General features: G+C 41.5%; 1 protein-coding gene across 4 annotated transcripts in view; it reads right to left on the reverse strand.

Annotated features, from left to right (window-relative positions):
- Positions 1–277: 277 nt before the first annotated feature.
- Positions 278–18,672, reverse strand: part of LOC111227031 (brain-specific angiogenesis inhibitor 1-associated protein 2-like) — a 52,985-nt gene continuing 34,590 nt past the window's right edge. Inside the window, exons 6-15 of one of the 4 annotated variants that reach the window (XM_022752392.1) lie at positions 18,518–18,655; positions 10,904–11,056; positions 8,717–8,959; positions 7,809–8,040; positions 7,085–7,286; positions 6,898–6,966; positions 6,649–6,802; positions 6,368–6,405; positions 2,021–2,063; positions 278–1,521 (exon numbers count right to left, since the gene is read on the reverse strand). In XM_022752392.1, coding sequence (XP_022608113.1) covers positions 2,036–2,063; positions 6,368–6,405; positions 6,649–6,802; positions 6,898–6,966; positions 7,085–7,286; positions 7,809–8,040; positions 8,717–8,959; positions 10,904–11,056; positions 18,518–18,655 — 1,257 coding nt within the window. In that variant the 3' untranslated portion in view covers positions 278–1,521; positions 2,021–2,035. Of the gene's footprint in view, positions 1,522–2,020; positions 2,064–3,821; positions 4,142–4,384; positions 4,442–6,367; positions 6,406–6,648; positions 6,803–6,897; positions 6,967–7,084; positions 7,287–7,808; positions 8,041–8,716; positions 8,960–10,903; positions 11,057–18,517; positions 18,656–18,672 lie in introns of those variants that run through there. The other 3 variants (XM_022752389.1, XM_022752388.1, XM_022752391.1) reach the window with 3 other exon arrangements.

The raw sequence follows: 18,672 nt of genomic DNA on the forward strand, positions 1-18,672 counted from the left end.
TGAGAAATGGACAAAATGAAAGCTATATAAAAAGTAAAAAATGCATTGGAAACTTGCTGCACAAATGAGCTGTGTAATAAAAGCGCGATCATATCACTCAGCGTAAAGGACTCATCCATGGAAAATTCACTTTTCGTGATGTAACCGTTGAATTAGTGCAGAGGCATTTTTTTTTAGCTCACTGACATCCATACACATTCTTGCTGTTCCATCACATACAATTTCACTATCCCCCACATACATACATATATATATACACACACACACACACATATATATATATATATATGTGTGTGTGTGTGTGTGTGTGTGTGTATATATATATATATATATATATATATGCCTCTGCTCTACACTCTCCTCCATGATGAGTGTATAATACTGAGAATGAATGATCAAAAGCTATGATAATACTGTACCTTATCTGATAAGCTACCACTCCCTCAAAGCTAAATATTTAAAAAAAAAAAAAAAAAGTTCCATTATGTATGCACTGTATTTCATCTCCTGGCAGCTTGGCTATCACTGAAAATCAAAGAGAAAAAAAATAGCAATTCTAAATATTCTTGTATCATTTCAATTGAACTGTACTGAAGCTTGCTAAGCCAAAAAAAAAAAAAAAAGCAACATTACAAGTAAAAAAAAAAGGGGGGGAAATATTCCCAGTTTACAGAATCATTGGGTCAATGCATGAAGCCTATGGTTAAAAAAAGGGAGAAGAAAAAAAGAAAAAATAGAAGGCACAGTTCCCACATTGAAAATCTGGGTATACTGTATCACAACTAGTAAATATAGAGTACTATATCACTTAACAAAAGCAGAATTACAGTTTACTCAGCAACTGTCTAGTTCTAGCTTTCTGTCGCAGTATCCAGTCTACACTTTGTCTTCAGCGCGTATTACAGTGATTCACTGAAAACAGTTAGTGACCATCTTATCTCCACCCTAGCCTCACGTAAAACAGCTAATGCAGAGTGTGCCTTCACTGCTCATTAATGTAAAGAATCCTCAAATTAAATTTACAGTGTACAGTGTTGAAGGAAAATCAGAAATCCCGTTAGTAGAAGTGCAGATAAATAATAATGTGACAGCATCACTAGTAAAAACCTATTAGCCAAACCTTATCCACAACTGGTGTGATCTAAATAACTAATACAAATCTACTGTCACACTTGCACTTGAATGTTCAGGCTGAGACATTCGATGTTTGTGGAAGCGTTCGCAAAACATCACGAGAATTAACTGGAAAAATTCTCTGAGTGAATTTCCACGGCAAAGAAACTAGATTCCTAGAACTGTAAAATGGCTTTTGAGGTTATTTTTTTTTTCTTTTTTTCTTTTTTTTTACCCTCCAAATCACACAACTTAAACATGCCAGTGTCGGCCATTTTCTTTCTCCCCCTTAAGAAAGTAAGGGCCCATGAGTGGAGAAAATAGGGGACAGCAGGCCGCTAGTAGAAGATGGGTGCAGATCGGTCGTCAGTGAAGGTGGGCCGGAGGTACACCTCCAGGGAACGGTCACTGTGGGGAGAGGAGGGGTGGGGCAAGGAACAGTGACAGTTAGGTTGAAGACGACACAAAATGTAAAGAGACACATGGTCAACTATGTAACCACACCCAAAGAAATCTGCCTTCCCTCAAGGTTTGTTTCTTTAAAAAAGTTGAGCAAACAGTTGTAGTGTCTATTGTGAGTTTTAGCAAGCATGTGGTGAAAGAACTCTAGTTAAAAAAAAAAGAAGAAATACAGCTTGTAACGGGCATGCATGCAGGGTTAGTGTCTTCTCTGTATAATAACAACAATAATAATAATAAAAGAAAAATCATCAGTAATTCTTTTACAACCCAAGGCCTGCTGGACTGACTGAACCAAACGCAGCCATATCCGTGGAGGCCAAAGGACAGAAAAGACCAGTGATTCCCAGCATCCTACTGCAGCCAGACAGCCAATGACAGCAGAGAGAATAGAGAGAGGGAGAAAAGTGATTGGTTGGCTGAAAGGCAATGGAGGCTGGTGACTTACGGAGGTCCTGTTCCCTCAGAACCGGGACAATTCTGGACCCAAACTGGAAGGTAAAGAGAACCTTTGGGTTTGAATGGCTCATCTCTCAGATCATGCATGGGTCACATTTTGTAACGACACTGCTGGTTAGTCTGGTGCAAGACGAACATACCGTAGGTTGATAATAATAACTGTAACTGGAATGAGGGATGGAAAACAGAAGTACACACTTCATGCTCAACATGCCATATAAAAGTCCTATATGCTCCTTTTCAAATCCTAAACTACATGAGGGAATGTGTCTGCAGCTCATCTTAGTGGACATACATTTTGCTAGAAATGCAATGCAATCAACAGGCAGGTGTTCTGAAGTACTGTCTGCTAAAAGTAGTGCACTGTCATCTCTATAACCCAAACACAACTCAAACACAAGCCAAAAGAATATCCAAAAAATAGAGAAATAATAAGAGATAAGCAGGCAGGCGGAGTTCAGATACTCAAAATACGCATACTATGCATACACAACACCACCACACACACACATACATACATACACACACACACACACACACACACACACACACACACACACACACACACACACACACACACACACACACACACACACACACACACACACAGACATTGACACAGAGAGCAGCACAGGTGCCATGGGTGTTACTGAGGGAGGGGTAAGGATGAAACTGCATGCTTAGGTTACAGCTGTGGCTTGGGATGATTCACACAAAGGTGGCAGTGTTGGGAAAAAAAAAAGAATTAATTTACACATTTAAGGGGGAAAAAAAAAATTAGTTCAGAGCTTTAAAAACTTTGAAACAAGGAAAATATTCAACAGAACTGAAAATGTCATGTAATGTCATGTCATCGACAGAACAGATTTCTCGTCAGACCAGACTGTTTATTAATATATAGAGATATGTTTTATTTAGAATACCTTTGTAAAAAGTCACCATACATTCAAGGTCAATTTTTAGTATCACATTTTTCTGGTTTCCCTCCACAGCATGCATAAGATAAACACTTCAACTAATCAGTAGTTTCTCATTGTTTCTGCAAATATTTTTTTTCTTTTTTTTTTTTTTTACAAGGACAATAAAGTTTTTAAAAGAAAAGACCAAAAAACTACATAGCCACTCAGGGAATACAATCATAAATAACACTGAGAGCTGCAAGAGCCGTGGTTGTGGTTTAACCTAGAACTAATTCACAGCTGTTATTTTGAGGATATTCATCAAAAATGAAAGATCAAAAAGCCCCCTCCGAACTCACTGTGGCTTCAGAAGAAAAAAGACCAAACTGCAGGTTTACCGGAGTGAGGCTTTTTATTTTAACTGACAATTCTGGCAGTAAGTTCAGCCTAGAGGGGGCGAATAAATAAATAAATAAATAAAAAGGTTTCTGTGGGGCTTAGTTTTAAGTTTAATTCAAATTTTATAAGAAAGCCTGTTTTTGCAATGATCATAATACAGTGCAATTTGGTGGACTGACGGAAACAATTTATATATTTATATATCTATATATATATATATACTGTATATTCTTGAAGCTCAGTTGGAAAATTTGCTTCATTGCACATAAAGTGTGTGTTTAATAGAAAAAAAAAAAAAAAAAAAAAAAAAAAAGAGAAGCAAAGTAAGGCAAATATGACACACACCCTCTGGACGGAAAATCATGTCTAGCAATGACACAAGGAAGCACAGCGCGACCTACGGGATCTCTCAGAACAGAAACATAGTAATCTGCTGCACAGCCTTACTTTGAACAAAGCTTTTTTTTTTTCTTTTTTTTTGAGCGTGTGTGTGTGTGTGTTTGGTGGGAACTCGATAATACTGGGCCCACGTGTGCTTAAAAAGGCCATTCAGCCAGTGGCTTTAGTACAACGACATTGAAGTCTTTTGGCACTTGTACAGTACATGAACATGTCCTTTAGTTTGACGAAATGACACAACCATGTACATGCATGAAAGACAAGCAGTAGCAAAGGCAGTCTCTTGAGAGATCAGTCCGTGATGGTGGACTGTGATCAGAGATCAGAGTATTCAGAGTCCATATCGCTGCATGCCGAGCAGGTAGGGCCCGCTCTGGCTCTCTCGCTCAACGCAATCCTCCACCCACCAACCGCTACTGTCCACACCGACACCACCAGCAGCAGCACCCAGGATGGACGGAAGGAGGAAAGGAGGGACCCGGGGAGGAAGAGAGGACAGAAAGGAGGGATGAAACTGGCCTCTTCCACTTGGAGAAGAAGGGGTGTGTGTGGAGGCAGGAGGAGGAGAGGTGGAGATAAGTAGACAGGAGGGAGGAGGCTAAGAGGAGGGGAAAGATGGGGAGGAAGAGGCCCCTGTGCTATCCGGAGCTGTCTGTGTCTGTCTGTATGTCTGTTCTCACACAGTCGAAATCAATTTGCCATCAGGACTGTCACTGTGGAACAAAGAGAGAAGGAAGCTTGCCAGGTCGGACACACTCAGAGAGAAATGAAGACAAGACAGGCACAAGGAGGCAGAGTAGAGTTTAGGAGAAATGTAGGTGGGGTCAGGAAAAATCTACTTCGCCCCACCTACAGCTACAACTCCAAACACACCTGCCGTGATCAGGAAGATTGGACTTCCAATTCCCTCATCAACACTTTTTTTTTTTTTTAAATCCAGAAATATTTGCTGATTGCATATTGTTGCCCATATTAAAGACGTTTAGTGAAGGTTCGCCTCTACCGGTCACTGAAAAGTAGACAAATGCTACAAGTTACTGTTGATGAGAAAATCATCAAGTCATCTCCTTAGCTGGAGGGATGTAGTGTTAGATTAGTCTGTTGGGGGTGAATACACCCTGCAGGACAGTTTTGTCTCAAAAATACTGATACAGAAAAAAAAACACACACACACATTCAGAGCAGACAAGAGTATGCAAAACAGCTTGACACTGGTGCCCAAAGCCCCAGGCTGGCAAGCAGTGATGACTGAGATGAGGTCAGCATGATGTCTACTGTCACAACATGTACTCCACCAAACATGAGTGCACATACACTCAAGGCCATGTCTCTCTCTCTCTCTCTCTCTCTCTCTCTCTCTCTCTCTCTCTTTCTCTTCTCACACACACAAACAAACATTTCTGTACATATACACAAGAATGTACTCCCTGATTGGACAGAAACAGGCACAGCATAATTCCTAACCCTAACCTCACATAACCCTAGTGAGTCAGCAAGGACTTGATAGGATTACAGTTAAATTACACTGGGCCAAGAGCACGCTGACTATAAACTGAGACACTGACCCCACTAGACTGCATTCATTACTTTAAAGAGCTATTTAAAAAAAATAAAAAAAGGAGCAAAGAAGAAAGGACAAAGAAGACACAGTAAAAAATATTCAAAGGGAACAATGTGAATACATCTGACAAGGTGGGGGTTTTAAAACTAGAGCAAAATTAAATGTGTCGCTTGAGCTTAACTCTAGCCCTGAAAGTCCTGAAATGATGAACGGATTAACTGAAGCAAACAAAGCTGAACATCTTGTTCTAGATTCTATAATGTCAGAATTTGCTGTTTTCCTCTGTTTCATGTCACTGGAAATTGATTATCTTTGTGTTTCGGACAAAACTAGTTTTTGAAGACAGCTATAAGAAACTGTTTTACAGACTCAATGATTAATGGAAGAACCCCCCCCCCAAAAAATAAAATAAAATAAATAAAAGAGCAAATAATAATAAAAATATCCAATAGTTTCAGCCTTACTCCTCATACTATGTAAATGTGGGTGAGTGTACTATATATTATATGAGTGTATAATATAGCATCCCAATTCCTCCATACTACATACTAACGGCATACAGAATATACTATACTCTTTGCATAGATAAGATAAGAAACCAATGTAACATTTCTATCACAAATAGATGCAAAATGTGACATCAAGATTAAAAGTCACAAAACAAAAGCAAATCATTCATGATAAATACTTTGTTCTGTTTTTCACTGGCTCCACCAGCTCAACAACAACATCATCATCCACGACACACTAAAAGAAATAAATCTGCACTGTTTTCTATCCATACTGAGTTATTGCGATATACAGAGTGCTTTTATACACACTCAAAACCTGCTTAGAGTGTGTATGTAGCATTAAATTGGGACACTGCGTATGTTAAGCAGTTGCCTTGCTGTCTCTTCAGTGTTCCAGCTTGTGCGTGCAGGAGCCATTTATCTGAGGCTGGCCTGCTCTCGTATCTGCTTCTTAGGAAGGTTCGGTACTTCCACTAAACTATCCAAAATAAGCACTTCAGATGGCAGCGGCAGTCATACAGTATCAGTCATTTCTTAAAAAAGGGAAGGGCAGAAGAGGCACTTACCTTGTGGCAAAGCGGCCGTCATAATCCTCAATAGCAGGCTGAAAAGATAGAAGTAACATTCTTCACTTTGTGTGCCTAGGACTGAAGTACCTGCTGTACTTGGATACAAACACTAGGTGGCAGCAGAGACTGAGCAAAAGTCTCCTTTTCTGTTACTGCAGGATTACTCATATCCAATTATGCAACATAAGACTAAACCAGATGGGAGGTTACAAATTAAGCGTAACAAGTGTAGTAACTGTATTGTTCATAGGGCACTACACATGTTAAATTGTACCTACCTGCGTGCCAAAGCCTGCCATGCTGTAAGGGCGCGGGCGAGTCTGCGCTAGGCTCTGTGCCAGCAGTCGGGCGGTCAGGCCGTAGTCAGGTGTGGGCAGTGATGCATCGCTCTCCAACAAGTTCCCTGTGCTGCTACTTTTCCCATGGTGCAAACTGGAGAGGTAAAAGAAGACAAAGGCCTCAGACATTTAGTCGACATACTGTTGTATGTGGGAAAAAAAAAAAAAAAAAAAAAAAATGCAACGTACTTCACTCTGAGCTTCTCATTGTCGCTTTCAGGGAGCACACGTGTGTAGGAGAATGGGAACCATCCACGCCTGAAAAGAGGGAAGAACTTGTTAAATGTATATTGTACTTTTGATGTATCTAACTGTGGGACAAATATTTATCCAATCTCGCTGGATGGATTCAGGCGAAATAAAATAAACTGCTTACATCTTGTTCTTCTCATTCTCCCCGTAGTGCCAGCCATCGCGGGCTTCAGGCACTAGCAGGGTAATGACATCTCCCTCGGAAAAGCTGAGCAGGGTGCCGTTGTCACCCGCGGCGTGGGAGAAGATGGCCTGGACACGGGAGCGCCCGTTCTTTTCCAGGCCTGCTGCCATGGAACTGGACCTGGGAAGGGTCCGTGTCTCACCTGAAGCGTTTGCAGACAGACGCAGATGGTCAGAGACATACCTAACATTATTAACAGTTCAGAAGCACACAAGCTCAGAATAGCTGGTGTCTGCGGAGCAAACTGAAGGTGAGATTTAGGCTCAGTCAGCAGCCAGGCAGATGTCCTAAATTTAGAAATATGGTAAATGCGCTTTTGTATAGCATTTGTAAACATCCATATCTCACTGCCGGATTAACTGGTATAATCACCATAACCATCTGAAACAATAGTTGAAAAGATTATGCTAATATTTCTCCCAAATCTTGTTGCTAAGAAGACGCTGACAGTTGTATCTGCCCCGCCTTTGGGACACTGAAGAGCACTGAAGATGGTAGTTGATGTCAGTCTAAATGCGACTGCCCTATTTATATGATGTTAAAATGCTTCTCAATATATTTGGAAGTAAAATGAGAAGAATCGTTTTTGCCGTTCTGCTTGTGATTTTCTCGCTGCAGTGCTGCTGCTGCTCATTAAATTCTAGGGAGCGTTGGGATATCTTACCCACGGGGTTCTTATTCTTGGCGGGGGCAGGCCTGCGCACAGGGAGGGTGTTGGAGTAGACATCGCTGACCTGTCTCTGAGGCTGAGCCTGGGACGGGCCCTGCGCCTGGGTCTGAGGGGATGAAGGCCTGACTTGAGACACGGACATAGTCCCCCCATCCGTCCAATATTCCTCTCCGTGGACTCCTGTTGTCCCATTGACCATGGACATACCATCAGGACCCATCAGCCTCTGGAGTAAATGAGCAGACATATGTATTCAAAATGGCTCATCCTGCAATTCTACAGCAGCCATCTTGAAACATTTAGATGAAGCTGAAGCGATGATATGCGTTTAGATTAACATCTGCTGCGTTCGTATAAATCAATCCTGATAAAGAGATAAATCATAACTTTGAAGCTGACGTCGGAGATTTTAAAGTCTAGTGAGAGTTCATCTAAGTCTAGTCTGTCAGCTGCTGCCCGGCATGAAATGTAGACTCTACACAGCTCATTAAGTTGAGTGGCATCTTTAAACCGAGACTCTCTCCGATTTGCTTCTTTATGGAGGGCTGAAGGAGGATGAGCAGACATTAGGACAGAACTGTTAGCTGTTTCACAGTGGTGCTACTGCAGAAAATCGAGTGAAGTAATCCCAGTCACGTTCCACAGTTCTCTCGAGAAAGGGGATTTCTGTATAAAAACACCCTAATTTAAATCTGTGATGTTACACTCAAAACTGTCACTACAGATCATCATCAAGTTTCATATTTGTTCTGGTTTCAACTTATCCTCCAATAGGTTGGCTAGTAATCATTTGGTTATCCATATAAAAACAGCAGCATATTGATTATAACAAAAAAAAAAAATACACAACCTTAAATAAATCAAATTGTGGCATGTTTTCATCCCCTATTTCCTAAACTCACCGCTGGATGCCCAAGGCCACTGCCCATGAAGACGGCCAGCTCCGGGGGCACAGGAAGAGGCTGGGCTCCAGGGATGGGGTCTGAGATGACCAGGTTGGATTTGGAGGTATGCAGGGGGCTTGTCCCGCCAAGGGCGGCAGAGCCCATCTGCTGGGCCAGGAGCATGGCCCTCTCTGGCAGCTTGTTGGGGTCTGAACAGGCCTGTTGCCACACTGGGATCTTCTGGGTCAGAAGGTCTTTACCCTGAACGGAGGAACGAAAGATTGAAGAAACACAAGAAAAAAAAAAAAAAAAAAAAAAAAAAAAAAAGAATAGAAATACAAAGCATGCAAGAAAGAGGAGATGTTGATGTGGCTGAAATGTGCGGGGAAAAGAAAGCTCAGTGAAGCAGTTTCTTTGCTCAACCTTCAATTTCCTCCCTATTCTCTAAAAACACTCGGTCCTCAAAGATTTTTCCTCACTGTGTATCCTAGACCACTGGCCTTTGCACAGCTATGATAATGTGCTGCGTGGGTGAGCCAGTCGGACAGACTGACACACAACCAAGCTCCCCACTGCAGCGTCTCACAGCCTGTGGACGCGGCTATACTATAGAAATAGAATTTAATGTGTACATTGTGTATGAATGTACAGTGTATATATATATATATATATATATATATATAAAGACAGGTTTGTCCCTTTGTATGTGCTAATTTGTAGCACTCACACAAAATACACACACAGACGAACACACACTACGAACCCTCTGGGAGAGGGTTCTTCAGTTTGCTGAAGGTGAACTCTTCCTACGCACACCCCCAATCCTGATTAATGACTAGACTCCATGTTGAAAAACGAAGCAGCAGCACAGTCCACACACACACACACACACACACACGCACACACGCACTCTCCTCCTTCAGCCACATCTTCAGGCTGGCAGTTCACACCTACCAGTAATCCCAGGAGAGAGATGTACTCCATTACCCAAGAATTTGATATTCATGGGTAATGGATAGGTGTACATCTTTAGTACACACACACACACAGAAAAAAAAAGAAAAAAAAAAAAAAGACTAAATCCTGCTTAATAACACTCCATTACTTCTGATGGGATGATATAGAGGGGAATCTGTTTGGATTCTTGTTGTTGACTGTCGTTGTAAACAATACGGATGAGAAACATTCTGCAACTCTCGTCCCGTTCATTGCACCGAGCTTTGATTCCAGTCCATCTTACTCTGGATTTCGCATTTGATGCCTTTTTCTTTCAGTCGTTCACGAGTTGAACGAGCGAGGCAGTCCTCTACACAAAAAGGTGGAGAGACGCTCGACGGTGCAATGATGGATTACAGCTTCAGATATGCCCGTCAGCTGGGCATTGTCTACAGTCTTAATGAATTTTTAAAATGAAGAGGCCCCTATGAGCGGTCAAAGCTAATGTGACTTTGAATTATATATCTCCTCGTATGCTCTTTTGGCTGAACAATGGTCTACGGCAGGTGAGTTCCAAATAACACAGAGCTGACAGATGAGGAGTAGTTGGCTGTGATCAGCACAATAGCACAATGGGAATAAGTAACGTTTTAGAAATTGACCTAACAAGCTCTGCACATGCACCACAATGAACACAAACATGTTTGTTTTGAGTTGAAAGCTCAAACGTACTGGAGACAGGCTAAGCTCCACTTCTTACTGAGGTGCTACTGCAAACAAGTGCTTTATGGTTAAACCATTTATTCATGGGAAAACTTATTTTGGCCATAAACTCATATCATTATTAAAGTCCTTTTTTTTCCAAAATCAACTTCTTGCGACGAAGCCCCTCACGCACATGCTATGTTCTGCCAAAGGTCAAACAAGGTTTGTATATTTCAAATGAGAGATGCCCACATCTGTTGTTTTGTCCTTTTCTTTCTCTCCAATTTTACAAACAATGATGTCATGCATTTCCTGTGCAACAATCAGTTCTGCAACATTTGAATCAAAATATGATGACAGTTGTGGGGTTGTTTGTTTGTGTTGTCAATCACATCAGACACAAGTTTTTCAGTGGAAAAAAGTCTTAAACTCCTTATTTAGTCTAGTATATAAATACTTGAAATTAGAAAGTTTTGGGGTTTTTTAGAAGGGCAGTATTGACTTAAACAACTGCAGCTATTCTCACTCTTTATCCATCGTCTTTAGTAAAACGCTTGGACTCACCTTGCCATGGTAGGCACTGCTGTTTTTGGCCACGGCACACTGGCGGTCCACCAGGAAGCAGTACCTACGACGCTCCTCAGACAAGGCTGTTTTATATCCCTCGGCGATGAAGGTGTCCAGCTCGGTCTGCTTACTGCTGATGGTCTCCACAAACTGAAAGGGGAACACACACACAGACACGTGGCCATGAGTACAATTTAAAAACTGTGACACGTATTTTTTATTTTTCCCCAGACATAATATTTCCAGAAATCACCATCATTTAGCATTACAATTTTCTAATAAATACTGTCTTTTATTTCATATGCCTAATCATTTTTTGATTTAGAGCTTTCTGCTGAGATAGGTAGAAATAGATTTTGGTTACTTGCACAGTCGGTCACTTACAGCTTAGAAAAAAAAAATGCCTAAAGCCATTTTTCACATTAGGTTGGTAAGGCCAATAGACAGAAGGTCTGACAAGGACAGTGTCCAAGCAGCTGGCTAACATCTAAATCCTTTTTTTTTTTTTTTAAATAACACACTGCTTCACATTCACACAATTACACACATTCGCACCTAGGAGCTGCTCAGTGCAGCGCAGTCTTGTACTGTCAATCTCTGCACAGCTCCACTGGAGCAATTAGAGGTTAAGTGCACCTTGGCGGTAATAGTTGTGCAAGGAGAGAGCCTCACTCAGTAACTTTCTCTGGACAGATTTTCCCTGCCGAGTGCTACCGAGGTGGAGGCAATTATGACTGAAGATTCCCGTGGTGTGGAGGAGGAACTGCTCACAAAGACCCACTAATCCATTTTTACAAGTGGGACAATAACAAATAACAGGTGTCTTAATGTGTGTGTATGCGAGTGAGTGACAGACAGAGAGAGAGAGACAGAGAGAGAGATCCAGAGCTGTCAGTTTGCCTTAACAGGAGCTCTCTAGAACAGGGGAAATGTCTCACCGAGTTCACTAAAAACAAACATGTACGTACACACACACACACACACACAGTGGAGAGAAGCTACATGGAGTCTCATTTTGAAGAGGAAATGGCATTTAGGTGTTTCTGTGAGTGCGTGCACGCTGCACACGCTCGTCAGGCACTGTATTTACAAACAGCAGAGTTTGCATGTCGTCAGCTGAAAGTTTGAGACACTGCTCGTCTCAAAGTAGGTCGACTGAGCACAGTTTCATGGCTTTGATATTGTAACATCTGCTGATAAATACTGACCTAGAAGAGAGTGTTATATTTACTGGCGTTGATTTGATGTCAAATGAACTTTTCTTGTGGTGGTGGTGGTGGTGGTGGTGGGGGGGGGGTTTGAGGTCACAGGGGGAAAACCTCTCACATATAATTTGAACGAAGTAACCATACACACATAGGTTTCTTTAAAATAAACCCGTCTTGTCATATCATCAACTGCATGTCGCAACATGCAACTTGAAAACCCTGCCATATTGCAAACACTGGATCACTAGTTCCACTCTCAGTGCCAGAGGGGAGGAAACTGACATAATCCATGTTGTTGTTGATGGTGCCGCATGTTGAGTGTTCTCCACACATTAGAGCACAGTTTAGAAAAGCCTTACGTTATACTGCGTTTGCTCTTTGCTCCTCTGGTGCCACCACGCAGTGCAGATGCATTTCATTTAATAACCACCAGAGCACACTACTTCCCCGCTGCCACGAGGTTACTTCATTGGAATTCCAACGAAGGAATAAATGATACTGAACACAAACATCTTGAGGAATGGCCTTTTGCATTAGCGCTGGAAGAAATCCACCGACACCATTACACAAATCCGCGCAGCCAAGTTGTCAAATCAAGGAAGGGAAAGGATGAAAGTATGATGAGCGTAGCCTGACCTTATTCTGTTCTTTCTGTACAAGCTCAAGCTCAAATTAAGTGCTTTGAAACTGGTTCAGTTAGTTGCTTTGGTTCTATACAGGCAAAGCCTCAAGTTGAGCATCGTCTCAACAAGGTGGGTTATGAAGGGAGGAGCAAAGTCATGCTACTGTAGATACACTGGAGCTGCCAAGTTTTTTTTTATTTTTTTTTTTATTGGTTTTTATTTCTCCTCCCTGTCTTTTCCTTTCCTGTGAAAAAGTTAAAGATAGTGATTTTGTTTTGGCATGAGTCATTCTCTATACTGCAGAGAGAGAATAAAGAGAGGAGGGAGAGAGGAGAGAGATATGCTGTAGTGAAGAAACGTCTAACACACACACACACACACACACACACACACACACACACACACACACACACACACACACACACACACAGACAGCTGGACGTTCAGCTAATAACATTTGTGAATGGCTCTTTGGTTATATCAAGGAAGCAACATAACAACCGTTTAAAAGATCACAACCAACTTGGCTTCCCCTTTTCTCCCCTCCCCTCCTCTCTCACTTTGTCTCTGTGGTGGAGTGACCCTTTTGTTTTTCTGTTTTTTTTTTTTTTTTTTTGCAGCCTCTGACTCACAGTCTGTTGGCCTCTCTAGCACTTCTAAGCACAGCTAATAGGAGCAACTCAACCAGTGTGCCCTCTCCTCTTGTAAAATCCACATGGCCCAATTCTCCAACCATTGGAAAGGTCGCCAAAGTAACCCAAGACACAATGAGTGAAGTGGGAAAAGCCCAGGGCAGACACCAGCCACTTGTATATATCTGATCGACCTCAGGTTACATCATAGCCGGAATGACTTGTTTTGCAAAGGTTATGAATATAAATGAAACCTGCCGCACGTCAATGCAGTTCTCACAGTCTGATCAGCAGTACTGCCTTTCTCTATGTTTGTGTCCCCTCGCACTGACATATTCGGGACAAAGCATCAGCGATGTGACATTCTACCTTTTACTCCTGCACTGTATACCAACACAGTTCCCAGTAATTACAGGCACGGAGGAAGAGAGGGAGGGAGGGTGGGGAGGTAGGTAGATTCACAATCTTCAAAAGGCAGCGAAGCATACAGTAGGGTTCACAACAACAAAACTAAACACTCCGTTTCATTCCTGTGGGGATTCAAAAGCATTTTCCTGTACAGTTGAGAGCTGCTTAGGTCTGCTCTTCTGTTCCTTCATCATCAGCACTCTTTGGATTGAAGAGAATTGTATTGGAACGCTCTAGGGCACCACAGAAAGCACCAACACCTACAGTACCTGCATGGATCTGCCGTGTGTGTTTGTCAATGCTTATCCTTTTCCTGCATCTGTATGGATATATCCAGCGATTAATCCTCGTTTCAATCTGCTGAAGAAACCCCAGAGCTTATCAAACATCTGATGACATAAATTCAGACTCCTGTCTCTCCGTCTCTTTCTATCTGTCTGGGCCTTTATTAACAGCCTGCGCAGCGCAAAAGGAGTTTATCTAGATGAAGCCCCTTTCGACGGCACCTTGGTCCACTCCACTGAGCTACATAATGAGATGATTAGCATTTTGGCAGGGGCTTTACCCATTGATGAGATGGCACAGAGAAAGAGTCTGAAGGCAGAAGAGAAAAGGGACGAGAGGGAAGACGGACAAAAGAGACAGACAGAGAAGTGGGTGGGACATGAGCGAAAAGTGAGGGAGAGAAAGAAGAGAGAGAGAGAGGAGCAGGGAGAGAGCGATCAATGAAATGCATCCGCCATCTGTGTCCGCTGCCAGACTGAGCTCAGACATACTTTACTTTTTAATGAAAAGGGAAGAGATGAAAAAGAAAAAAGAAAAAAAGAAAAACTTAGTGCCTCTCATCTGCTAAAAAACACAGATGCGGTGAAGATGGAGGAGGAGGACGAGGAGGAGGAATTGTTGAGCTCCCCTCAGCAACTTCACTTCTACTTTCTCGACTGCTTTCTATTGTCTGAAAGAAACTATCTATGCCTTTCTACAGTAGGTGGCTGTCATCGTGAAGCACAGCTCTGGAGCGAGTGCGAGGCCATGCCCCTCTCTCTGTGTCTGTGTCGGTGTCTGTGAGTGTGTGTGTGTGTGTGTGTGTGTGTGTGTGTGTGTGTGTGTGTGTGTCTCGTTCTCTCCAGAGGACTCGGGCACAAACGAGTTGACTTTTCTCTAACACGCCCACAGCCGTGATATGATCAGTGAAAGTGAGCAGGCTGAAAATGAGAAAGGGAGATTGATTTTCCTTTTCCGTGCTAAACGACTGTACGTTATGAGTGCGGAGCCTGCTGAGATCTTTCCTCTGCACAGATGGGCCCAACTGATCAGTCACACAGCCTCAGTAACATTGTGCGGTAATGCTGCTACTCTGTACGTCCAATAAGTTAAAATTACTCGGGGTTCAGCTGCGCTAATGGTTTGCCCCGAGTCTATTCATCACCACATCTATGGAGCTCCACAGCAAAATACTGTTTCCTATAATATAAACTGCTGGCAATGAAATATGGTCCAAAATCTTTCATGATCTCCTTTACCTTTTGTTTGGTGCCTGTGTGAGGTCAAAATACAATTTAACTGACACTACAGTCATATCAGTGTATCTGGAAATCTAACAACTGAAGTTCCATGAACTCGCCTGTGGATATTCATGGTTGCCAGTTTGCCGATGATTTTGTACCTTTCATCTGGTGTCACCATCAATCCCAAATTTGAAATTCCAAAGTCTTTTGATATATTCAACAGAAATGCCAATAAACTGAATATATGCTCCATATAGTTTCCTCCAGCACAACAATTAAGGCAAAACCTTTAACACAGAGCACATTTTCTGAGCACATTCCTCTCCAACACTTTTATTTTTAATGCCCCTTTAGCCTTTCATAACCCCTAAAGACAAATTTCTAAATGAACACCACCTAATTGTCAGTAATTAATTCCAACAGTGTGTTATTTTGGAGTGTAATGAATATTACAGCCTCTAATATGAATTTACTTGTATTTTTCAATTTTTTTTTTTCTTATTTCTGGACAAACTCCTGCTGATTTGCCATAAAAGATTTCATTCATATACCGGTCTCTGTTCTTCAAAACTGTGCTTCATCTCATACTGGAAACCTAACAGAAGCCTAATTATTCAGCACATGAGGGTAGCCTTTCACAGACAGGTACATGTAACGACTTGTCGTTCTTAACTGGGATTTACGGGCTTAGTGCTCTCAAACAATCCTCCTGTTCCAAACGTTGCAAAACTGGACTTGTGCGCACGCACGCACGCACACACACACACACACACACACAACATCTCCTCATGACACCCCTGACACAGTGGAACAAACTCATTATGACACAGCAGTCAGACCAATCCAACACTGCCAGAGCACACCAGACAGGAAAGGTCAGATGTGTGTGTGTGTGTGCGCGCGAGTGTGTGCGTGTGTGTGTGTAAACCCTGGACAGAGGGAGGCGTTTTGTTCTAGATCCTGAGCGGCAAAGTGCAAAATTTTCATAACCAATGAAGTCTTTGACAACACTGTATCCACAAGTGTTGGCAGAATCGGGTTCCTGGTCCAGCTATCGATCCAACTCTACCAAGGCCCGCTACTCTTCACAGCAAGACCAACAGCAGCGCAGTAATCACTGAGCAAGCCCTGACCTGCTAACTTGAGATTTTTGTCTCCATCCCTCCAGGCAGCCAGACAGTGAAATCCTAGTGAAGTCACACTGTCGCCATTTTCTGCTGTGTCATTTTTCTCAGTTTGACATGACACACTGGTTACAGGACCAAACAAATAAATAACTTGTAAACACCACCACAGTGAATGCCTACTAGAGCAGGTTAATAGAGGGATGGAGCGTCTTTGCAGGGGTCTGCATATGAGAGTACACGGTCCACTCCACTCTCTCACTCCTGTCGAGCAGGCGGTCGAGTGATGGAAAACTACATGTGAGGGGTAACTAATTGAGTTACTTCTAACACTGAAGGTTCATTCCAACTCATCAATATTCATCTCACCTGAGCTGCTCTGTTGGCGGTTGTTTTGCTATGGAGATAATCACATGAATGACGACGCCCAAAGCAAACACTGCTTTGGGCGCTCTGTGAATCAGATGACTGCTTCATAAGGATCCATACAGAAATGCAATATATTACATATACTGTATGCCCCTATATCATGAGTGATGTTGCCATATATGTTACCTATAAGGGGAAATATTGTTATCACACTTCCGGATATACTAAAATTATAACATATATGAAATATCCATAGTAAAATTTGTAAAAATACATATATGATGAATGTTTTAATATATTTTTTATAAATATAAATATATAGAAACTTTATATGTGCAAGTTTATTATATCAATATACAAATTTTGTTTATGTATGATTTTGGTATTCATTTCTTATTAATTTTAAACATATATGTACAAGTCTATCTCTTATATTTACATATATAATATCAACATATATTGACGGGCTTTGGAATGAATATATATTTACATAACATACTGTATGTCTACAATAAAAGCTAGAGCTAGATAAATATGTCAATATATGAAATTCTAACAGGTTCTATATATGTCATTTTTACATTTATGCACAAACACGACTTTACTTCATATGGACATATTTTTCATACATGGAAATTCAAAATATACATATATATTACATTTGTGTAGGATTTTGACAGGTTTGAAATGTTGACCGCCCGTCTACACAAGACTGAAACTGTTGCAAATAAATATTGTTCTCTATAAAAGCATTTGAGCATTTCATGCATATGTTACAGCAGTTACACAAGCACACCCACTGCGTGCCAAAATAAGACATTTTCAGGGTTGCTGTTTAAAGTAGATTTATATGCCCTCCAAAAATTATCTATCAATCTGTACATCAAATTCCAACAGCATAATGTATTTCACATGACTGTTCACATGTGGGTCTTCAGGGTCATCTTCAAGCCTTATGAAGAGACATTTCTGAATGAAAACACATACATTTGAAACTAAACACAGAAATTCTGAAATAAAAACCTATCTCTTTGACTAATAAATATCTTTAAAAAATGTGAAAAATAGCACTCTGCTGTGAGTTTATTTTGAAAGATCCTATGATTTCTTATCTAATCTAGTCCACTTCGGATAATTGACTCAGCTGTTTGGTGCTATATACACAAGCTGTGAAACACATCGGACACACTGAGGTAAATGTGTACACTCTTCCAGTGCATCAATTATTGTAGCTGATTTATTATTTTTTCTTTCGTGTGTGTCTATGTGCTTGCTGTACTGTGTGTGTGGAGATGTACTTAAGATTGGCAAGGGCACAAGACTCATAATCAAACCTCCACTATTTGCCTTCCCACTCAGGGCACCTCGTCGCCACCGCCTCCACCCCCATCCTTGCTGTTTTGTGTACTCTCTTTACTTTATGAAGAATAAAGTCATTATTTTGTACCAAGACTCATAAATCTCCAATCCAACAGTCACCCACATTCACACAAACTCTAAAGCTAAAACTAAGCACAGCAGTGCTAGGAACTGGCTTGTTTATATTTTAATTTTCTTGAATTGTTTTTATAGCCATGTCTGGGTTCTTTCTCCTGTCAGGCACTGACCCTTCACAACTGAAATTTAACTCTGAAGTGACCAATCTATTTCAATGGTAATACGAGACATCTCCATTCTAACGGCTGTATAATTCTGAGCACTAATACAATATTTGAGCAAAAACCCAGCAACAGACTCACCTGCATCTCCTTCTCTCCGTACTTGGAGGGGTTCTTGCTGCCTTGGCTCTTCCTGCGCAGCTTCTTCAGTTCAGCCTGGCACTTCTCCAGGCTCTCCCCTTTGCTCTTGTGTTCCATCTGGTATTTCTTAAGGGCAGCCTACGTGGGGCAACAGG

This window comes from Seriola dumerili, unplaced genomic scaffold (genome assembly GCF_002260705.1).
Source record: "Seriola dumerili isolate Sdu_G_001 unplaced genomic scaffold, Sdu_1.0 BDQW01000169.1, whole genome shotgun sequence".
Classification (NCBI taxonomy): Eukaryota; Metazoa; Chordata; class Actinopteri; order Carangiformes; family Carangidae; genus Seriola; species Seriola dumerili.